We start from the raw sequence: 17,353 nt of genomic DNA, 5'->3' as shown, positions 1-17,353 counted from the left end.
CTTCTACGCAGCTTTGTGCCAGGGAGCTCATACCTGCATCAGAGTCAGAGACAATCTCGCTGTACAGCTGCTGCAGACGGCTGTTCAGCATCCCCCCTTCTCCTCTGTAGCCCTCCTCCACGCACTGCTCCAGAGTTGCCAACACTTCCTGAAAGTATGGCTCCACTTCTTGGCCCATGTCCTGTTCCACAACAAAAACAAATGGCCTTTAATAAACAGAGAGGTGGAAAAGGGAAACTAAGCATGCATAGGATGGATTCATAGTAAAACGTTGATTAGTCAAAATGTTCATTTGTCTGCTATTAAATGTGTCTTGCTGAGGCATTGTGTTAGGAGATGCAGCTCTGACACAACACACGTCACCAGAATATGTAATCTGACCTGTTGGAGCAATCACTAACCTCAGTCATTTCAGGTAGCATTTCCACTCATAGGAAGCAAACTTGATCTTTATAGTGAACCCTGCATAACAAGCGGTTTTAACCCGCATGATCTTCCAGAGGCAACAAACAAACAGAATCAAGCGCCATGCTTTATTGTTTTACACTACATAAAGCTGCAGATCATGTCAATAGCAGAATGCTGTGTATTCATTTCGAACTTTAAGAGGTTTTTCTTGGTTACTTTTTAAAAATAAAAAAACTTTTTTTTCTGGTTTCACTTTATTTTTCAGCTACTAAAGTGACTCAACTTTCTGCATCACAGCAGAGGCTCAAACTAAATATTTAATAAGCTGTAAAGTCAGAAAGCAAAGCTGCAAAGTCACTTAAACAGAACAGGAGTGAGTGCACAAAATACACAAGACAACAGCAGAGAGAAAAAGGAACTGAGAAAAAAAGGCAAAAACGGACAACATTTAAACAGATGTAAAGTCACTGACCCTGAGTGCCTGAGCCAGTTTTGGACCGTGGCAATGCTGTGGTCCTAACGCCGCCTGTATGGTGTGCTGAACCACATTGCGCATGTGTTCCAGCGGACTCTGGAATCCAGCCGAACCCGAAGCAGACACCTCAAAGTCCTCCACTACAGCAGGTATCAAGGAACCAGAGAAGACCTCTGGATCGGCTAACACAAAAACCCTGCAGATAATTTAAAACGGAGTCATAAAGTTAGTATGCCAACAGAATATTGGTTTCATTGAAAATGTAGTGCAGGTTTTGTGGAGTCAATTATTACTAAATGATAAGTCACCTCTCCTGAAAAGGATAGTGCTCGTTTTTTAGCTTCTGCTCTGCTGTGATCATCCTCTGGTACATCAGGCCTGTTGATCAAACGAGCATTTAATGACATCATCAACCCTCTCAGCATGTCAAATTAAAGTACAACTCCAGCGCTGAAGCAAATCTAATTCATCTTTATCTGCTTTGATGAACAATATTTATCACAGAGGTTGTTTCACTTGTAAAGAAGTCACTATAATTAGGTGTGTGTCTCCAGCCTTGACTCCTTTTTTCATTTAATCAGTTTTACAAACAAATCATTGAAAGCTGCGTCTATTCAATAATGTCTCCTAGTAACTTAAGGTGTCTTATTTCAAAAGGTAAATGTAACACTTGTGAATGAGGAAGACAGTAAAAGTTAGCTGTCTTCAGTGTGACTGACGGGTAGAGGAAGCACAGAGATGAAATAATAAAAAAAATAATTTTCTATAACATGTTTCGACTTGTATGCAGTTTATTGAAGCAGCAGAAGAGTGTGAGACAGAAACAACAACAGTAAATAACAGTTCTGTCATTTTCAGCTTTCAGATTCTGTCTGTCATTAATCATACTGGAATTGAAAATGTTTGCAGTCATTTGGAAATTTTACAAGTGGATCCATATTCTTTAGAGAAAGCATGCAGAGAACGACGCATGCTTATTGCAATAAAAGATTATTATTGCAATAATCTTTTATTGCAATAAAGATTAGTGTTCACTAATCTTTATTGCAATAATGTGTTAAATGCTAATAAAAGCCAATAAAGACAATTAAAATTTCACCTCTGTAATCATTGTGGCCACGTTTTAAAATAGTGAACCCCTGTTTTGCAGTTACTGCTCTCCGATTCTCATAGTGTGACGTTGTCTATGCTCCTAACATAAACAAAAACTGATCACTCAGAGCAGTTTGTGGGTCATTATTCATTACTCATTTTGAAAAATGATCCAACACCTTCAGTCAGTACAATTAATGAAATTAAATAAGGGGAAAGTTTTGAATTCTGCCATCACCATTCTGCTTTGCAATAGATGTTTTTTCATCATTTGACATTATATGAGTTTAGAGTTTATTTCAGATGTGTTGCAACTAAAATATGGACAGTGTTCTGAGCAGAATTTGATTTATGAGCTGAACTATCAGTGATATTTGCACAAGAAGAGGCTCACTACCTGGGATGAAGCGTTCAGTTTTTATTTGTCTTGTGTAGCCCAGGCCCACGGTGCAATAAGGCTGAGGATAGGTCAGTAGCCGCTTACAGAAGTCATACACACGCTTGTACAGTTCATCTGGGATGTAGGCCGTCTAAAATGACAAATCATAAATAAAAATCGTGGGTTAATGAGTAGAGTGGGAATACAAAAAGCTACTTTCAAGGTCGGTAAATGATAAGTATCACAGTGCCAGCGCTAAAATATGAGGAAATAAACTTTGCCATGGACTAAATGCCAACATTTTATCTTCCTTGTTGGTGTTATTTCCAGGAATTAAAAACATTCCTCTGGCTCAGTGCAAAAAAACTCCAAACATCAAATGCATCCAGGCAACAAAGAAGTGATCAACAACATTGTGGAAAAGTAGGAACAAGGAAGTCTGTCGGAGCTTTTCGCAGAGTAACTACCTGAATGATGGCGTGCATCAGTGTATGGAGCAGAGGAATGATGGATTTGCGAGAGTCCCATCTTTCCGCCTGAAGAGAAACATGCACAGATGACGTATGCATGATGTGACTAAAATAAATCTATCTCCTTGTTGACCTCAGGGTGACTAAAGTTTCCTTTCCGTTTGAAAATAAATTTTAGAAACAAATACTAACCCAGGGTGAAGTATTTCAGTTTAAACAGGAATTGGAGAACAGTACCTTTTCCAGCTCCTTTATCAGCACCCACAGCAGAGACAAGCTGTTGGCAGGATTGTTTTGAACCTTCTTGTGAAGTGTCCATCTCAGCATTCCTGCACACACACACAAAATGCAAGGACTAAAAAACATGGTGACTGTATATCACTTCTATCTATGATAGCAGTGATCTAAGTTGGTCTGATGACTAACAACACAACAGCTTTCACACCACAGACAGGGCTATAATTTACAGGAAGAGTCACACTGGCTGCACTAAATGTCTGTTCACAGAGGAAAGGTTTATGAGGTGGAATTGTTTATGGGAGAAAACAAGACAGAAACCAAAGTCCTCAGCAGGCGGCATCCTGACATGCTCATATGCCGAAACCCAATGAAAAACAATAAAGACCAGATCTGTGTTCGAACTTATAATAAGTAGTTACAGCATGAATTTGCTGATTATTTTCATTTTACTGGAATAGAGCCCACCTTTGTTACACCAGTCTGGGCCTTGCTGCTGGTCGGTACAACGGGGCAGCACAGCCTGGAGGCTTCGGTACAGTTCTGACTCAGGAACTGTAGGGGAGCAGTCGCCTGGCAACCAAGACCAAACATTAGGACAAAAGCTAACTATAATAACACACTTCTTTCTTGTAATAATAAATTTTAGTTGCTCAAAAAACATTCACATAAATATTTATGCGTTTAGTATCTGAAAAAGAAAAAAAAATTCTGCTAAAACCTGATGATTTACCTGTTGGCTCCATGCTACTCGAACTATCCCAGTGGGCCATGTTGGTCAGGACTCACGTACATTTTGGTCCAATCAGCTGCAAAAATAAATGTGAAGTGTTACCTCTGTTCTGTCATATCTGTGAAAACACACCAAGTGCTCTGAGAAACGGCCTCATTTGGATTGGTGATCTGTTCTTTCCCTTTGGTTGCTCACTTAAGAGTGTATGACTACATAGAATTGATGAGTGCAGCTATTAAAAGCTCAATTCTGTGGTAATTATTTGGGCTATTAAGATTCTCAGTATTTCCATGCATCTGCCTCTGCATGACATACATATAAGGTTTTTGCTTCTTCCTTGAGTGGTTAGCTGTAGTTTTGGGTGGAAGTTTAGACCCACACAGGATGGGCATGAATCTCTTACTATTTTGGTTTTACATTCACAATTCAAAACCGTTCTTTTTGAAGTGTGATATTACACCATTTAGAACAGCAATGACTTTCCAAACCAAAAATTTGACTCTGGTTATTCTCTAATTAACAAAGTGTTAAAATGATGATTAAATGTCTAGGCAAAAATACAAACAGACAATTAAATATCATTTGGTTGTACTTGGTTTCTCAAATAGTTGAATCTGAACCATTTTTTTTTGTAATAACAAACATTTTGGTTGGTTGTTTCAACATGTTCATCAAAATTCATAGTTTCATATGAAGTGGTTGACTTTTGTCAGCCAATCTGGGCTTTAATCATTCAATGTTTTATATTGTATTTTTTTTATGTTGTTGTTGGAAAGTCTATTCCAGAAGATGAGTGTTAATTCATTCATAAAATATTTTTGATGCATCTAGAAACTGTGTCATCCTGAAATAGGAGGTAGCCTTCCTCCTTCTTTATTCCATTATTTATGTACAATGCACCAGTACCACTGACAGGGAACAAGACGGTTAACTAACATAATGCTGCCACCACCAAAGTGCTTGACAGTGGTGTATTGTGTTCCTGCATTTAAAAATCTAACCTTGAATCTGTCAATTCATGGTGGCCAAACAGCTCATTTGCTTGTCTGATGTGAGAATAAATGGTTCTATAGAAGACATTTGACTTGTCTTTGTAGGTTTATTCTCCATAGCAATGTTAAACTTGCTTCACTCTTGAGAGCAAATGTTCTGCTGCTACAACTTTCACTTTTTAATAATAGCCTGCAGCTTTAGGGGTTCAAGGATTTCATTTGAAAGTGACAGATTGGGTCAAGTGGGTGAAACTTGGAAACAATCTGATGTTCAAACTGTACAGATTCTAAATGTACATGCTTACTGCTAATACGTTGTTCTCAACTCATGATTTTCTCTTTCTTTTTTCCTGTCTTCACAACCTACCAACCAGTCTGCCCCTCAACTATTAGTATTTCAGAAAAGGTGTAGGTTTTGAGGGGAATACTAGGCCAATTAACTGTCCAATCATATTACTGGATGACCAATTATTAATTAATCGTAGTTGGAATAGTATACCCAACCAATTATCCAAGGACTGCACATAACAAGTGATAATGTAATGGTAATTGTGATCTGAAATACAATGACTCTAAAAGACAACAAAAGCTTTAAGAGCTTAAAACAGTAGACAAGATAAACTCTGGATAGGTCTCAACACCCTTTATGGAAGTATGTACCTTTGAGTCAGTCATGTAATTTCTGTGTTTTATTATAGTTGCTTATCGTTAGTGTGCCACTGTGTGCTTCCATTTTTCTGCTAATTGCTGTTGAAATAAATCTTGCTACTGAGGAACAAATTAAAGATCATTTTATACTAAAATAAACTGTGTGTCAGTACAAATATGGATCTGAAACGTACAAAATACATTTTTTGCAGTGTAAATAAGGATCTGATCCATGCAGATGAATTCAGCAACAGCTTGTATAATTTTTGTTGTTTTGGTAATATTTTACTGACATCAAGTTACTACGGGTTTCTATTTCTCAGCTGCAACAATTTGTGGAAATGTGAATAGGTCCATTTGTATCGATCTGGGGAAAATGGGTAAATGAGTATCCTTGAATAAATAATTGTTCTAGTAATGATTGTGATAAAGTATAGACTTTTTAAAACAAAGTTAGTTGCAATTGATTTGATGTCAAGAGACTTTCACTAAAAACCACTTTTTCCAAAATTGGCTGACGTTTATAACTTGCTCACTAACACTAGTAACTCAATGTTATAAAACTGTTGTTTGCTCCTTAGTCTAATAGGTGTTTCACTGAAAGTAAATGGGTTCTTTAAAAGATTTATTTTTCTAAATTTCACAAAACCTTCCACAGTACTAAAAGCCATTTTACGTCTCAACGCACTCCAAAGTGTTTCATATCTAAATAAGGACAATAGGTAACGTCCACCCACACAAACACCTTCACACGCACAACAGGATAGTGGCTCCTCTTCCTCTACAAAGGTGCTAAAATGGACTCTATAAATAAAAACATTGTGCCTACTTTAAGTACTTCATTCGTTCCGAGACCCACACATGTCCGTGAGTCACAACTCAAACACCCACAACACAACTTTACATGCTTTGTGTTGCAATAAAGATCTACCTTATCAGGATAGTACTAATCGCAGGTCTTGTATGTTTGTTCTTAATATGAATGCAGCTAAGAGATATTTTGTGGTGTAGTCTTCCATAATACATTTATATCCAAAGATAATTATAATATACAGGTTGAACTGAATTAAATTTACTACAACGTTCCAAAAATAAAATTCCTTATCCCACAAGTTTTATACATGAAAATGAACTCTAAAAGCATTTAAATGTATCCAAACATAGTATAATTAAGAATAGAAACAGCCTTTATAGTTCACAATGGGGAAATTCAGGTCCAACAGTAAAAAGAGATATAAAGGTTCACACAAAAAGTTCTTAAAATAATAAAAAAATAATATATAAAACAAATAAGATTACCAATAATAATATACTGTACAAGTCTACAAAATAAAAAATGAAGCACGTTGACTTCAAAAACTGATAAAAACACCAAGACTAGCAATAGGCTGCAAAAGCAAATTATTAGATCTAGTTTCTGAACAGCAGCAACACATGAGGCACCAAAGCAACCAAGATCTGAGCCAATCAGTTGGTGATAATGATAATAAACTCTAACTTACCCTGATCCATCTGGACTATACACAAGCCATTCATTCACACAATACACATCCTGGACTGAAAGCAACATGTAAGCCAAACAGAGGCGTAGTGAGAATGAATGGTAGAGTCTGCGCACTAGTGACTTTATTTCCTCTTTTAACAAGACGTGTGGGTTCATTAGAAGGAGATGAGAACTATCAGAGTTCCAAGAGCAAGTATGTAGGAGTGGCTGCGTTTGTGGTTAAGTATTGTAAAGCACACTTGCCTGTGTATTTCACCTTTCCAAACCTTTGCAAACTGGCATGCTGCCTTTATTTCATTGTTCTCCTTCAAACAGTCAACTTATTGTTCATTTGAGAACAAAAGAAATACTTTGCCTTTGCATTGTGTAAGAAAAGCTGCAGACTGGCACATGGTTAGCATCACTCTTTTAGGACGTGAATGCAACCTATCTGACCACAGGTTTCCGGGTGCCATAAGTTGATTTACGTCGTCTTGAAACTCTGTTTGCTGTTGGCTCTCACTTTTTCTCTATGCATCTCGTAACTAAATGTTACTTTTTCCTTTTTCTCCATTTACTACTTGCATATTGAATCCAATAAATCAGGTGAAGAATGCACATGCATCATTGATTTCGTGAACATGCACTGTGTGTCTATTTAAAAAAAAAAAAAAAAGTTCTAATCCAGTGCAGAAACTGACACGCACAGCACTTCCTTTCTCTCTAAATGAGTGGGCAGATGACGCTCTATATTTAGATGGAGGCCAAAAGATGCTGAATTTGAAACAGAGACGGAGCTTTGGTGAAGACAGATTTAAAAATAGATCCCACTCGTAATTCACAGCTTTTCAAGGGCCAAATTAGACACCAAGCGACCACCAACGTTGACTGCTTTGAATGGAACTTTTGTTTTTAAATCCAAATGATCCTGTGTGCAATTCTTACACAAAGTATTTCCCTAATCCTAAACTAACCTCGTTACTCATACACAGAGCAGGAAATGCATTAACACTGCCTTAAAAAGCCAGAGTATGTGGAGATATTTACGTGGCAGACATAGCTTTCTGCATCAACACAAAGCTCTCTGTATTTTAGCAGCAAAACGGAAGGAAAGAGAAATTATACAAATGTAACTGAAATAGTGAAAAATGTGGCTTCAGCCAACACAGAAAGCTAAACTTTTCACCCAGCTGGACATTTGCACCTACTCTCTCCAAACTGCGGAAAGCTAACTCTTTTATTAGACTGGTGCTCTGCATGCAGCAACCTGGATGACGTGTTAATAAACTGTCATCCTACAGTTCTTGTTACCAGAATTGTGGGTAGAATCAGTTGAATGGCCCACAAAGCTGCCAGCGAATACAAAGACAACTAAAAGCACTGTTAGAGATGCCAAATCCCCAAACCAGTGAAACAAACTTCCCCCTACGACTGTTGATTGTTTGCGGTGAATGTGAATCAGTTCCTGACGTACGTTTCGGCCCCGCAACAACCATCTATCTGCTCGTTCTCCTGCACAGGCAGCCGTCACCGTGTGCCTCAGTGGTCAGCCTGAACAATGAGACCAAACAGAAAACAGGGGAGTTCATTTCCGTTCCGGCACGCTGCAGACATCTCAGAAAACAGGAAGGCCCCGGCAGAGCTGTGTGGAAGTGCGTTCATAGAGCAATAAAGAAGTGGTGTTTTTTAAGGTGGACGGGGGAGGGAGGGTGGAACTGTATTTATAGGTTGTTTCATTGGAAATCCCCTGCAGTGTCTTCCACTGATGGGATTCACCGACACTGACATCCAGACCTGGACTGGTCTTTGACGTTTGCACCTTTGACAGATGCCAAGGAAAACTTGAAAAACAGGCCTGGAGAGACGGCCCTTAGGCTTCCTGACAGGAAAGTATGTGTGAAATTTATGGGCTGAGAGTGAAAGTTGATACTCTTTTAATAAGGAAAGAAACAATCTATGTGGTGATGGTGAAGAGCAGCACAGTCACATACATGCCTGTCATCTTTGCAGCAAACATCCACAGAGACAAAGAGACAGAAAAACATTGCAAAAACAGACTTCATGTAGATGTGGTACGAGCTGCAGAGGATATCAATCAAAGAGAGTTCCTGTATTACTATACTGGACAATTATAGGAAGCTGTCCTCCACCAGTGATGGTGTGTGCATGTGTGCATGAACCAGATTCTAATATCCTTGTGGTGACCTATTTCTGTCCACAATGTGGGGTTGTGGGGACCATTGCTCCTTGCGGGGACAATTTCTGGTGTGAATTGAGTTTTGGTTAGGGTTAATATGTGTGCATGTTTAGATGAGGGGGCAGCAGATCCATTAGGGCTTTGCAGATGGGGCCACTTGATGCAGTACGTTAACACGTGGTGGAAAGAAGTGAGTGATCAGGACAGATGTTACCTAGCACTAACATCTGCCCTGGATGACTATAACTACAGTTCTAAACACTGTTACACCTGTAGCTACAAACAGAGCTTTATGCACGGATGCAAACCTGAAAATGCACAGCCAAATGCTGTAGCCAAGTACCAATCTCAGAATGTTGTCATTTTTTTACCTGCTAAACTCTATTTTAGCTGGTTCAGATTTTTTTAGGAAAATTAAAATTTTTGTTTTTATCCTTCCTGCCAAGAGTGATCATTAATTATTCGTAATAGGAGCGGAAGCTACATTCTTTTGCATGTTTGAGAAAAACAACTAATATTTCCTGGTACATACTGACGTCAGATACAGGCAGAGGTGGGTAGAAACTAGTTATGCCTTACTGTAAACTCAGCAAGCACTGAAAAACTTTACTCAGTTAATAGAACTTTACTTTAGTCAAGTAAAGTTACATTTACTTCAGTACTTTTGGAAAAAAAAAAAACTTTTAGGAGTTGTTCTACTCCTACCGACCCCTTCGTTACTCCTAACTTAGTTCTTACTTGAGTAATATTATTATAAAGTATCATTATTCTTACTCCTGCAGTGAGTAACTTTACTGAAGGAAGGACAAGCTTGCTTTAACCAGGCTTACATGAGACAACTACAGTTTATGTTAAAGTGTGGCTTACTGTATGTTCAAAATTCATCAATTTAAAGTTATTTCTTGTTTGCTGAGCTTGTTGTCACAAACCATGTATATTATCACTGGGGGTATATTAACCTGCTGTATATTATCTACTGTAAGAATTGTTCCCCTTAGTTTGACTTTGAAGAAAAAATATTTATAAAAAGGTTTCTTCTACTCAATTTTTTTTTTTTTTTTTTTTTTGCGGTAATGGTATGCCTTTGTATTTATTCATTTTTTTTAATCTTTAGAATTTGCATATTATGTCTGATTAAATCATTTTAAAATATTAAATCACATTCTATGAACTGAAAATGTGTAATCTTTACTAAATATACATTTTTACTCTTATTTTAGTAATTATTTGCATAGCTACTTTGTACTTATACTTGAGCAAAGACATTTTAAAACAGTACCATTTTAACCTGGGTATAATTTTTGGCTTCTCTACTCACCTTGGGCTACTGGTCATTTTTGTAGAAATAATGTTTATGTAATTTTCTGCTTCATAATAAACCTGAATAATATGTGTTATGACATTATTTAACAAGAAAACTCGTAAACATTTATTTAAATTAGAGCCAACTTTCTTCAACACATGAAACGACATTTTTAGAAAAAGTAAAATTATACATATTATGTATTACGTTTTGTATGTTTTATAGTTCAATCAAGTAACTATGCTACCTTCAGTTGTCATAAAAATGCTGTATGTCAAATATGATTTAAAATATTTGACTTTGTAATTTAGCGCCTTGAAACTGAGCCTCAGTTTGCTCTGCTCTTTCTGAAACTCTGCCTTCAGGAAGTCATCACATCATTCCTCTATTAACCCTTTAACAGCGTTTTAACCAGCATCGCATCGTACCTTGTTTAATGAGCTCAGCAGAGGTGCAGTTCCACCAGACTAGCCTAATTGCTGCTGGCTACTCTGGACGAGCTGAATGGGGTAGTACAGTGAATATAACAGTGATGTGAATGAACAGTACAGTGATGGGGGCTCTGTGAGGAAACTGCAGCTCTGCCTCGGTCTCCCCCAGGAGTATTTCACACCTCAATGGTTGCCATGGGATATAAAAGGATTTCTGAAACATGCATGAACGACTTTTCTGCTGAAAACAAAATTAGCTCAGTTCTCTTCTGAAAAGCAGCTGGCTCTATAACAATTATTTCATATTTTGTTACAGGTTTAGCTAACAGCTCCTTGGTCTGCAAAGATTTTCAAAGTACTGTTTCTCAACCAGACTACAGATGAAAATCAGCTGTTTACATACTCCTGTTATCAGTGTTCTTCTCAATGCAAAATTTCCTGTAGTATTTTCTTCTTTTTTTTATACAACTTAAATTTATAATGTAACACGTCTTCTATATTTCTCTGACAAAACATTTGTAATCACTGGAAACTGCAATTGCAGCAACAGTTTCCAGCGAGGAAGAGCAAATCTAATTTGTATTTACCACCACAGCACACACTTTTTAAGATAAAGGTAAGTAGTTGAAGTAAACTTTGTTATGCTCACTAACCACTAAAGAGTTTACTGCAGCTGGCTGCTGCCTCTGCTTTCCAAGGAGCCCACAAGTACGTGACAATGCCGAGAAATGCACACTTTTGTTTCTGATAACTCAAACTGAAAAAATAAAGTCTGTACAACTTTCCCTGTTGAAGATGCACACTGAGCTGAGTGTGCTTTTTAAATACTTTTCACACCTTTTTAAATGTGACCATTTCTGCATGTTTTCTGAGAACTTTTTTTTTCTGTCCAGTCTGAGTACAACTAAACCTGCAGTGAGTAGACAAACAAAGTCTTACCTTAAGAAACATTCTATATTATTTATATTATCTATATTTAGTCTAGCTACATTTGCAAGAAAATGCAAAGATAAGAAGAACAGAGAGGGGGAAGTAACTATTTGATACACCACAAATTTCAGAGTTTTACCATGACCCATGACTCACTGAGGGAATGAGGTTATTGCCCAAAATCTTGCCATACATGGCGCCATCCTTCAATACAATCAGGTTCTGACCATTTATCAGAAAATCGCGTCCAAAGCACTTACCAAAATGAGAAGCAGAGAGGTTACAGGTAGAGAGTCTGATTTACATGGGCAGGTGTTTTTTATACAGGTAACAATTCCAAACAGGTGTAATTGATGCAGGTAATGAATGGATGATAGGAGGACTTCTTAAAGACAAACTAATATCAACCAGCAGAATTATTGTAAATTGGTGGGTGATCAAATACATATTTCATTCTGTAAAAGTCAAATTTATAATAAAATTTGATTTTCTAGATTTTTATTCAGAAAATTTCTGAACTGTGGGAAAATTCTGAATTCAATTTTAAAAAAGCAACAAGAGCAGCATGTCAAAGAGTAAACTCATGTAAGAATGTTTCAATTGGGAAATATTGACGACATATTTTGAGGCACTTTGTGTTGGTTTCAGTTTAGCTACACGACTGAACTGCACTGATAATTTACACTCTGTTTTAAAGGTGATCAATTGCGCTTCCCTGAAGAGTTTAAGAAGGTTTTATGGGCTTATTCCAGTGGTTCCCTAACATGTTCCTCAAATTCTCCCATCCTGCTTGCTTTAGGTGTCTCCTTGTTTCCAATTAACAGGCTTCTGCAGAATTTAATGGCTACAGAGGAGGTCATGCAATCATTTGTATCAGTTTAGAACAGAGACATGTCTAAAACATGAAGGACAAGGCTACTTGACGATCTGGTTTGAGAACAACTAGGTTATAAAAAATCATTATCCAAGAATCATTTTTCTTAGATAATGAGAATTTGATTTGTTCTTCCTATTTTGAGCTCCTTTCAGAATGAGGTCTCCTGTCACTTTAAATCCAAATAAGCTGTTGCTGGCCCCGAGCTTCAACTCAACGTTTACACTTTCACTTTATACCCGTGAAAATGGCTGTAGAGAATGTACCACTGTAAATCTTTGATGGTCTTTAATTTTGCCTGGTGGGCCAACAATGAAAAACTTGTCTTTTCCAGCAGCCATTGTACAGCACATATAGCAATAAAACCAGCTGAGCAGCTCCAGGTGAGTTGCTAGGTAACGGGGCAGTGATTGCTAATTTTGACCTAATAATTGGCAGGTTTTTGCAAAGGCTTGTTTTCCAGACACCAACAAAATTAAAGCTGGTGTGGGTAACTTTTATAAAAAATTAAAAAAAACATATGTTTTTTTCATATTTGTTAAAACTGTCACTATGTCCAGACAGTATCATAACAAACAGATAATTTTTTGAAAAAAAATTTGGCCTTCACATTCTCCCTGAGAAAACTACTGCCATGTGCAGAAATACTCCGTCAGAAACAACCAAACACATCCAGGATTGTCTTAGGACTGTCAATCACACTTGTATACACACTGCTCACAATCTCTTCTTTGCTTTCTGTTGCGCTACAGCTCCCCCCCATAGTGGAGCCCACCATGAATCCTCAGACTAGTAAACATGGTTACTGGTGGCAGCGGAGAGACAGCTTTCCTGTGAGGTTAGGTTTTTTTTCTCCACTATTAGCTCTCATATGCCTTGTGCGGTGAAGGGTGTGAAAAGCGCTTGGTTGACAGTCCCAAGACATTCCTCCTTTCTGATCGGCAGCGGTGTATTTCTGCAGATAGTAGGAGGAGGTAGAGGAGCTTCATTTTTTTCACAGATTATCAGTCTCAAGTTATAGCGACAAGAAAATATGTAAGAAAACATGCTTTATAAGTTACCTACTGTTTTTAAAGCACTTGGATTATTTATAGAAGCAGTAGAGACCAACATGGAAGTATAAAAATGTGCAAAACGTGAATGTGCACATTTAAGGCCTATGTTAGCTACATCTACAAGCACAGCATGGTGACAAATAGCAGTGGCAGTTAAAACAGAAAGGGAAACACGGTCACTACAGATCAGAGTTCGGCACAAGGAGGATATGCAAAAAGTATACTGTCTGTATGAAATGCTTGAGTAGTCCTGCTCACTAGGTATATCTCCTGACGGAATGATGGTTCCAGAGTAAATGAAAGAGAAAATATTAGTTTGGGTATACTGTTAATCTTACTCCACATTTATAAAGCTTTAGATTTGTGCTTATATATTACAGATTTCCTCTGCTTTTCGTTTTATCTCACTTAGACATTTCAGATAATCAAACAAACAAAAAAAACTGGAAGGGGCTTAGGGATAAATGTTTCTGTGATATGATAACTACCCCCTTGTTAAATTACAATTTGCCAGTGACTAACAACAATTTTGGTTCAGTTTTACGAGCCAAATCCAGGCCTGATTGCAGTCATACTTGTGTAACCCAAAAATCACAAGCACAAGCCGTTTGATGAAGACCTTGGCAAAAAAGTCTCAGAGAGCAACACATCATGCCCCAGCCTAAAAATAAAACCTCAAAAACAACAGAGAAACAACGTAAGGGACATCTATCTATCTGGAAGGGACACAAAGACATTTAAGGCTCCTGAACTGCTGAGAACAACGGTGTCAACGTCAATATGGAGAAGATTCATCATTCAATATGATGAATCTTCCCAGGAGTTGCAGGTCTAGATTCCAGGGCAACATCAGGCTCTTCAGGCCTCATTCACCTCCATTAAGGTCAGTGTTCCACATTCAACAATAACAAAGACTCTTGGCAAAAATGGCTACCATTTTTGGCTACCATAGCTGACCTAAAAGAACATAAAGCCCCACCTCACATTTGCCAAAAGACAACTGGACTATATTAAATTCTTTTGAGAAAATACTATGTGGACTGACTGATGAGACAACTATTTTTGTCCTGAAAAAGAAAATTATGTAACTTATCAAATTTAGATTTGGAAATAGCATTGCTTTTGTTGGTGTAATATAAGACAGCCCATGTTGTGATTAATGACAAGCTCATATTTAATCCTGGCTTTTTACCTTACATGTTTTATTGATGAACATATTTTGCATTTGCTGCACTCACCTGTTGCCCCATCCAGCAAAAAATTGCATTCGAGTAATTTACGAGGTCAGAGGTAATTTCAAACAGTCATGTGATATTTACAGCAGAAGAGGATCTTTGCAGCCATGATTACACTTGACATCATGTCAACTAGTTACTCTGTTTTGACAGAGTATTTAAATGTTAGCAAATGTTTTACCTCTTCCCATTAATCACTGTCTAAAAATATAATTGGATGACATAACCTGCTAAAAATGTAGCTATTGTTATGAGTCTAACTACAGATCGAAAAGCCTCACCCAATAGTTTGACATAAGTGGAACCAGATTATGGAGATAAATTAATATGTTTGGCAGAATGCAAACGTCTGTATTGAGAACAACACTGACAGCTCATCACGAAGAAACCCTGGTCTATTTTATGAACAAATAAATCACTTGCACTCATTAAGCTATCCTGGATCCCCTTAAATCTCCTAAACGGCACCAGGAAGCTCAGATCTAAAACAAGGAAGCTGCGGGAAATAAACAGCGGTGCACTCAGGGTCCAGCAGACACAACAGGGGATTTGGTGATGCCAAGCACTCTTTTTACAGTCATTATTATCGTCTCAAGAGGGAAAAAATGAGCCCGCCGCCCCTGTTTCTTTCCGTATCAAAGGCCACAGGGTTGGAAAATCTTTTAATACGTTTTAATAGTAAAACGGTGACGAGGGGAGGCATTTACAATCAGAGTGCAACACGAGCCTCGGCGTCTGCATCTCTGCAGAGGCATTTCTATCAGGCGCTGCTGTAAACTACTGTAAGACTTTATCTGCGAAGTGCGGTTACTTCAATAAAGTTACGCTATCAAGATTAAAATGTCACATTTCATCTTATCCGGGCAGCAAGACAAACAACAACATGAAATGAATGGCAGCTAAATTGGTCAAACTTCGTCGAATATTCACACTAAACAGAAAAAAGCTGAGTTTTTTTTTTTTTTTACTTTTGTGTAAAAGTGGAAAAAAAGGGGCATTCTCCCCTAAAATAAGAGGCTAAAATGTACATTCGTCGACAATTTGAGGGGGAAAGTAAGCCCTAAACAGCTTTCTAAAGAAAGCAATAAGTCTTACGTAATATATTTCAGAGTTTGTGAGCACTTACCTAGAGTGAAGTTGCTTAAACAGCTCCATTTGTTTTACAGCAGCTTACTTTAGTGCGAAAATTTCTGTCAGTGACACTTTGCTCTGCTCATCTCGCTCCAACTGACAGGCTAACGCTGAGCTGACACTAAACCACGCCCACAGCAGGATGACAGCCAATCAAATCACTGACCAAAGTAAGCCGTTGTGACTGTTCGAAATTATACAGAAGAAAAGCCATTCATTTTCTCAGCACATTTTCTCGTGCGGCGCTTCGTAGCATAGCATAGCATATTTGCATTTCTTTTTCTGAATTGATTTCGGTTTACAAAATTTATTTTACAATACCGACGTCGGTTGCTTTTCAAAATAGAAAGTGCCACAATCCAAGAAGTAAATTGGGTGAATATTTATATGACTAAGAATTTAAATGAAATTGTAATAAGTAATGACAAAAATCCTTTGTGATTATTTAAATGGATCAATCTCCAAGTCCTGTGTTTCAGGTTCTTGTATAGTTTTTTTTTTAAATAGTCTGCTGTGTGTTTTTTTTTTTTTTTACTTGTTTTTTTATTTATTTATGAGCAGAGACAAAACAGTGCAAAACAGTGTATTAGGTTGTACTAATTTAGCAAGCTGGAGGTTTCAGATGTATTTTGTGCTATTTATTGATGGGGAGAGTGGTGAAATGGAAAGTCCATTGTTTGTGTTCACCTGTCCTACATGTCATGTCTGTCTGTTTTACTATGGTCAAAACAAAATATAAAGTTTTTGAAGCAAAGCATCTTTTTTCCATAGGTTTTGCCTGCACATTATTAACTCACTGGACTGTCTTACATTTTCATAGGTGCAAGTGTTCTTTGAGAGCACCAAACACCAAAGATTTCTGTTTTGTTTGTGACGTCAGTCACCAGCTGAATTATCAACATGTCCTATCAAAATACAGATTAAATACACTGACATGAGCTTGGCACTTCAGGAAAAGTTAGAAACAAGTGAAAAAGCTCTGCGTGTTGCAGGTGACTCATTATAAAACTCTTATCCTCACTTTTTTTAACCAAGTGACTCATCTGTTGAATCAGCATGTTGAGGTTAATCTGGGAGGAACTGGATAAGACAATATATTTCTGGTTGTTAGAAGAAAATGATATTGCTTGCATTTAGAGTATCATTGGTGAGTGAGCAAAGTACTATATTAATAACAATACTAATATAACTCATGCAATAATGATGTAATACTATTGATTTTAACAAAATATTAGACTGAGGGCTCGATATCACCAAAGTTATTCTTAGATAACTTGCAT

The 17,353-nt window shown here is 37.5% G+C and overlaps 1 protein-coding gene across 2 annotated transcripts in view; it reads right to left on the bottom strand.

The window, feature by feature from the left end:
- Positions 1-16,207, bottom strand: part of pik3r6 (phosphoinositide-3-kinase regulatory subunit 6) — a 28,329-nt gene extending 12,122 nt beyond the window's left edge. Inside the window, exons 1-9 of one of the 2 annotated variants that reach the window (XM_008414537.1) lie at positions 16,069-16,207; positions 3,795-3,870; positions 3,530-3,634; positions 3,062-3,153; positions 2,822-2,890; positions 2,373-2,505; positions 1,192-1,261; positions 881-1,079; positions 34-181 (exon numbers count right to left, since the gene is read on the bottom strand). In XM_008414537.1, the coding sequence (XP_008412759.1) occupies positions 34-181; positions 881-1,079; positions 1,192-1,261; positions 2,373-2,505; positions 2,822-2,890; positions 3,062-3,153; positions 3,530-3,634; positions 3,795-3,834 (856 nt within the window). In that variant the 5' untranslated portion in view covers positions 3,835-3,870; positions 16,069-16,207. Of the gene's footprint in view, positions 1-33; positions 182-880; positions 1,080-1,191; positions 1,262-2,372; positions 2,506-2,821; positions 2,891-3,061; positions 3,154-3,529; positions 3,635-3,794; positions 3,871-6,936; positions 6,957-16,068 lie in introns of those variants that run through there. The other variant, XM_008414545.1, reaches the window with a different exon arrangement.
- Between the last annotated feature and the right edge of the window lie 1,146 nt (positions 16,208-17,353).

This window comes from Poecilia reticulata, linkage group LG1 (genome assembly GCF_000633615.1).
Source record: "Poecilia reticulata strain Guanapo linkage group LG1, Guppy_female_1.0+MT, whole genome shotgun sequence".
In the NCBI taxonomy this organism is placed as follows: domain Eukaryota; kingdom Metazoa; phylum Chordata; class Actinopteri; order Cyprinodontiformes; family Poeciliidae; genus Poecilia; species Poecilia reticulata.
This window is presented reverse-complemented; position numbering and strand designations above follow the sequence as displayed.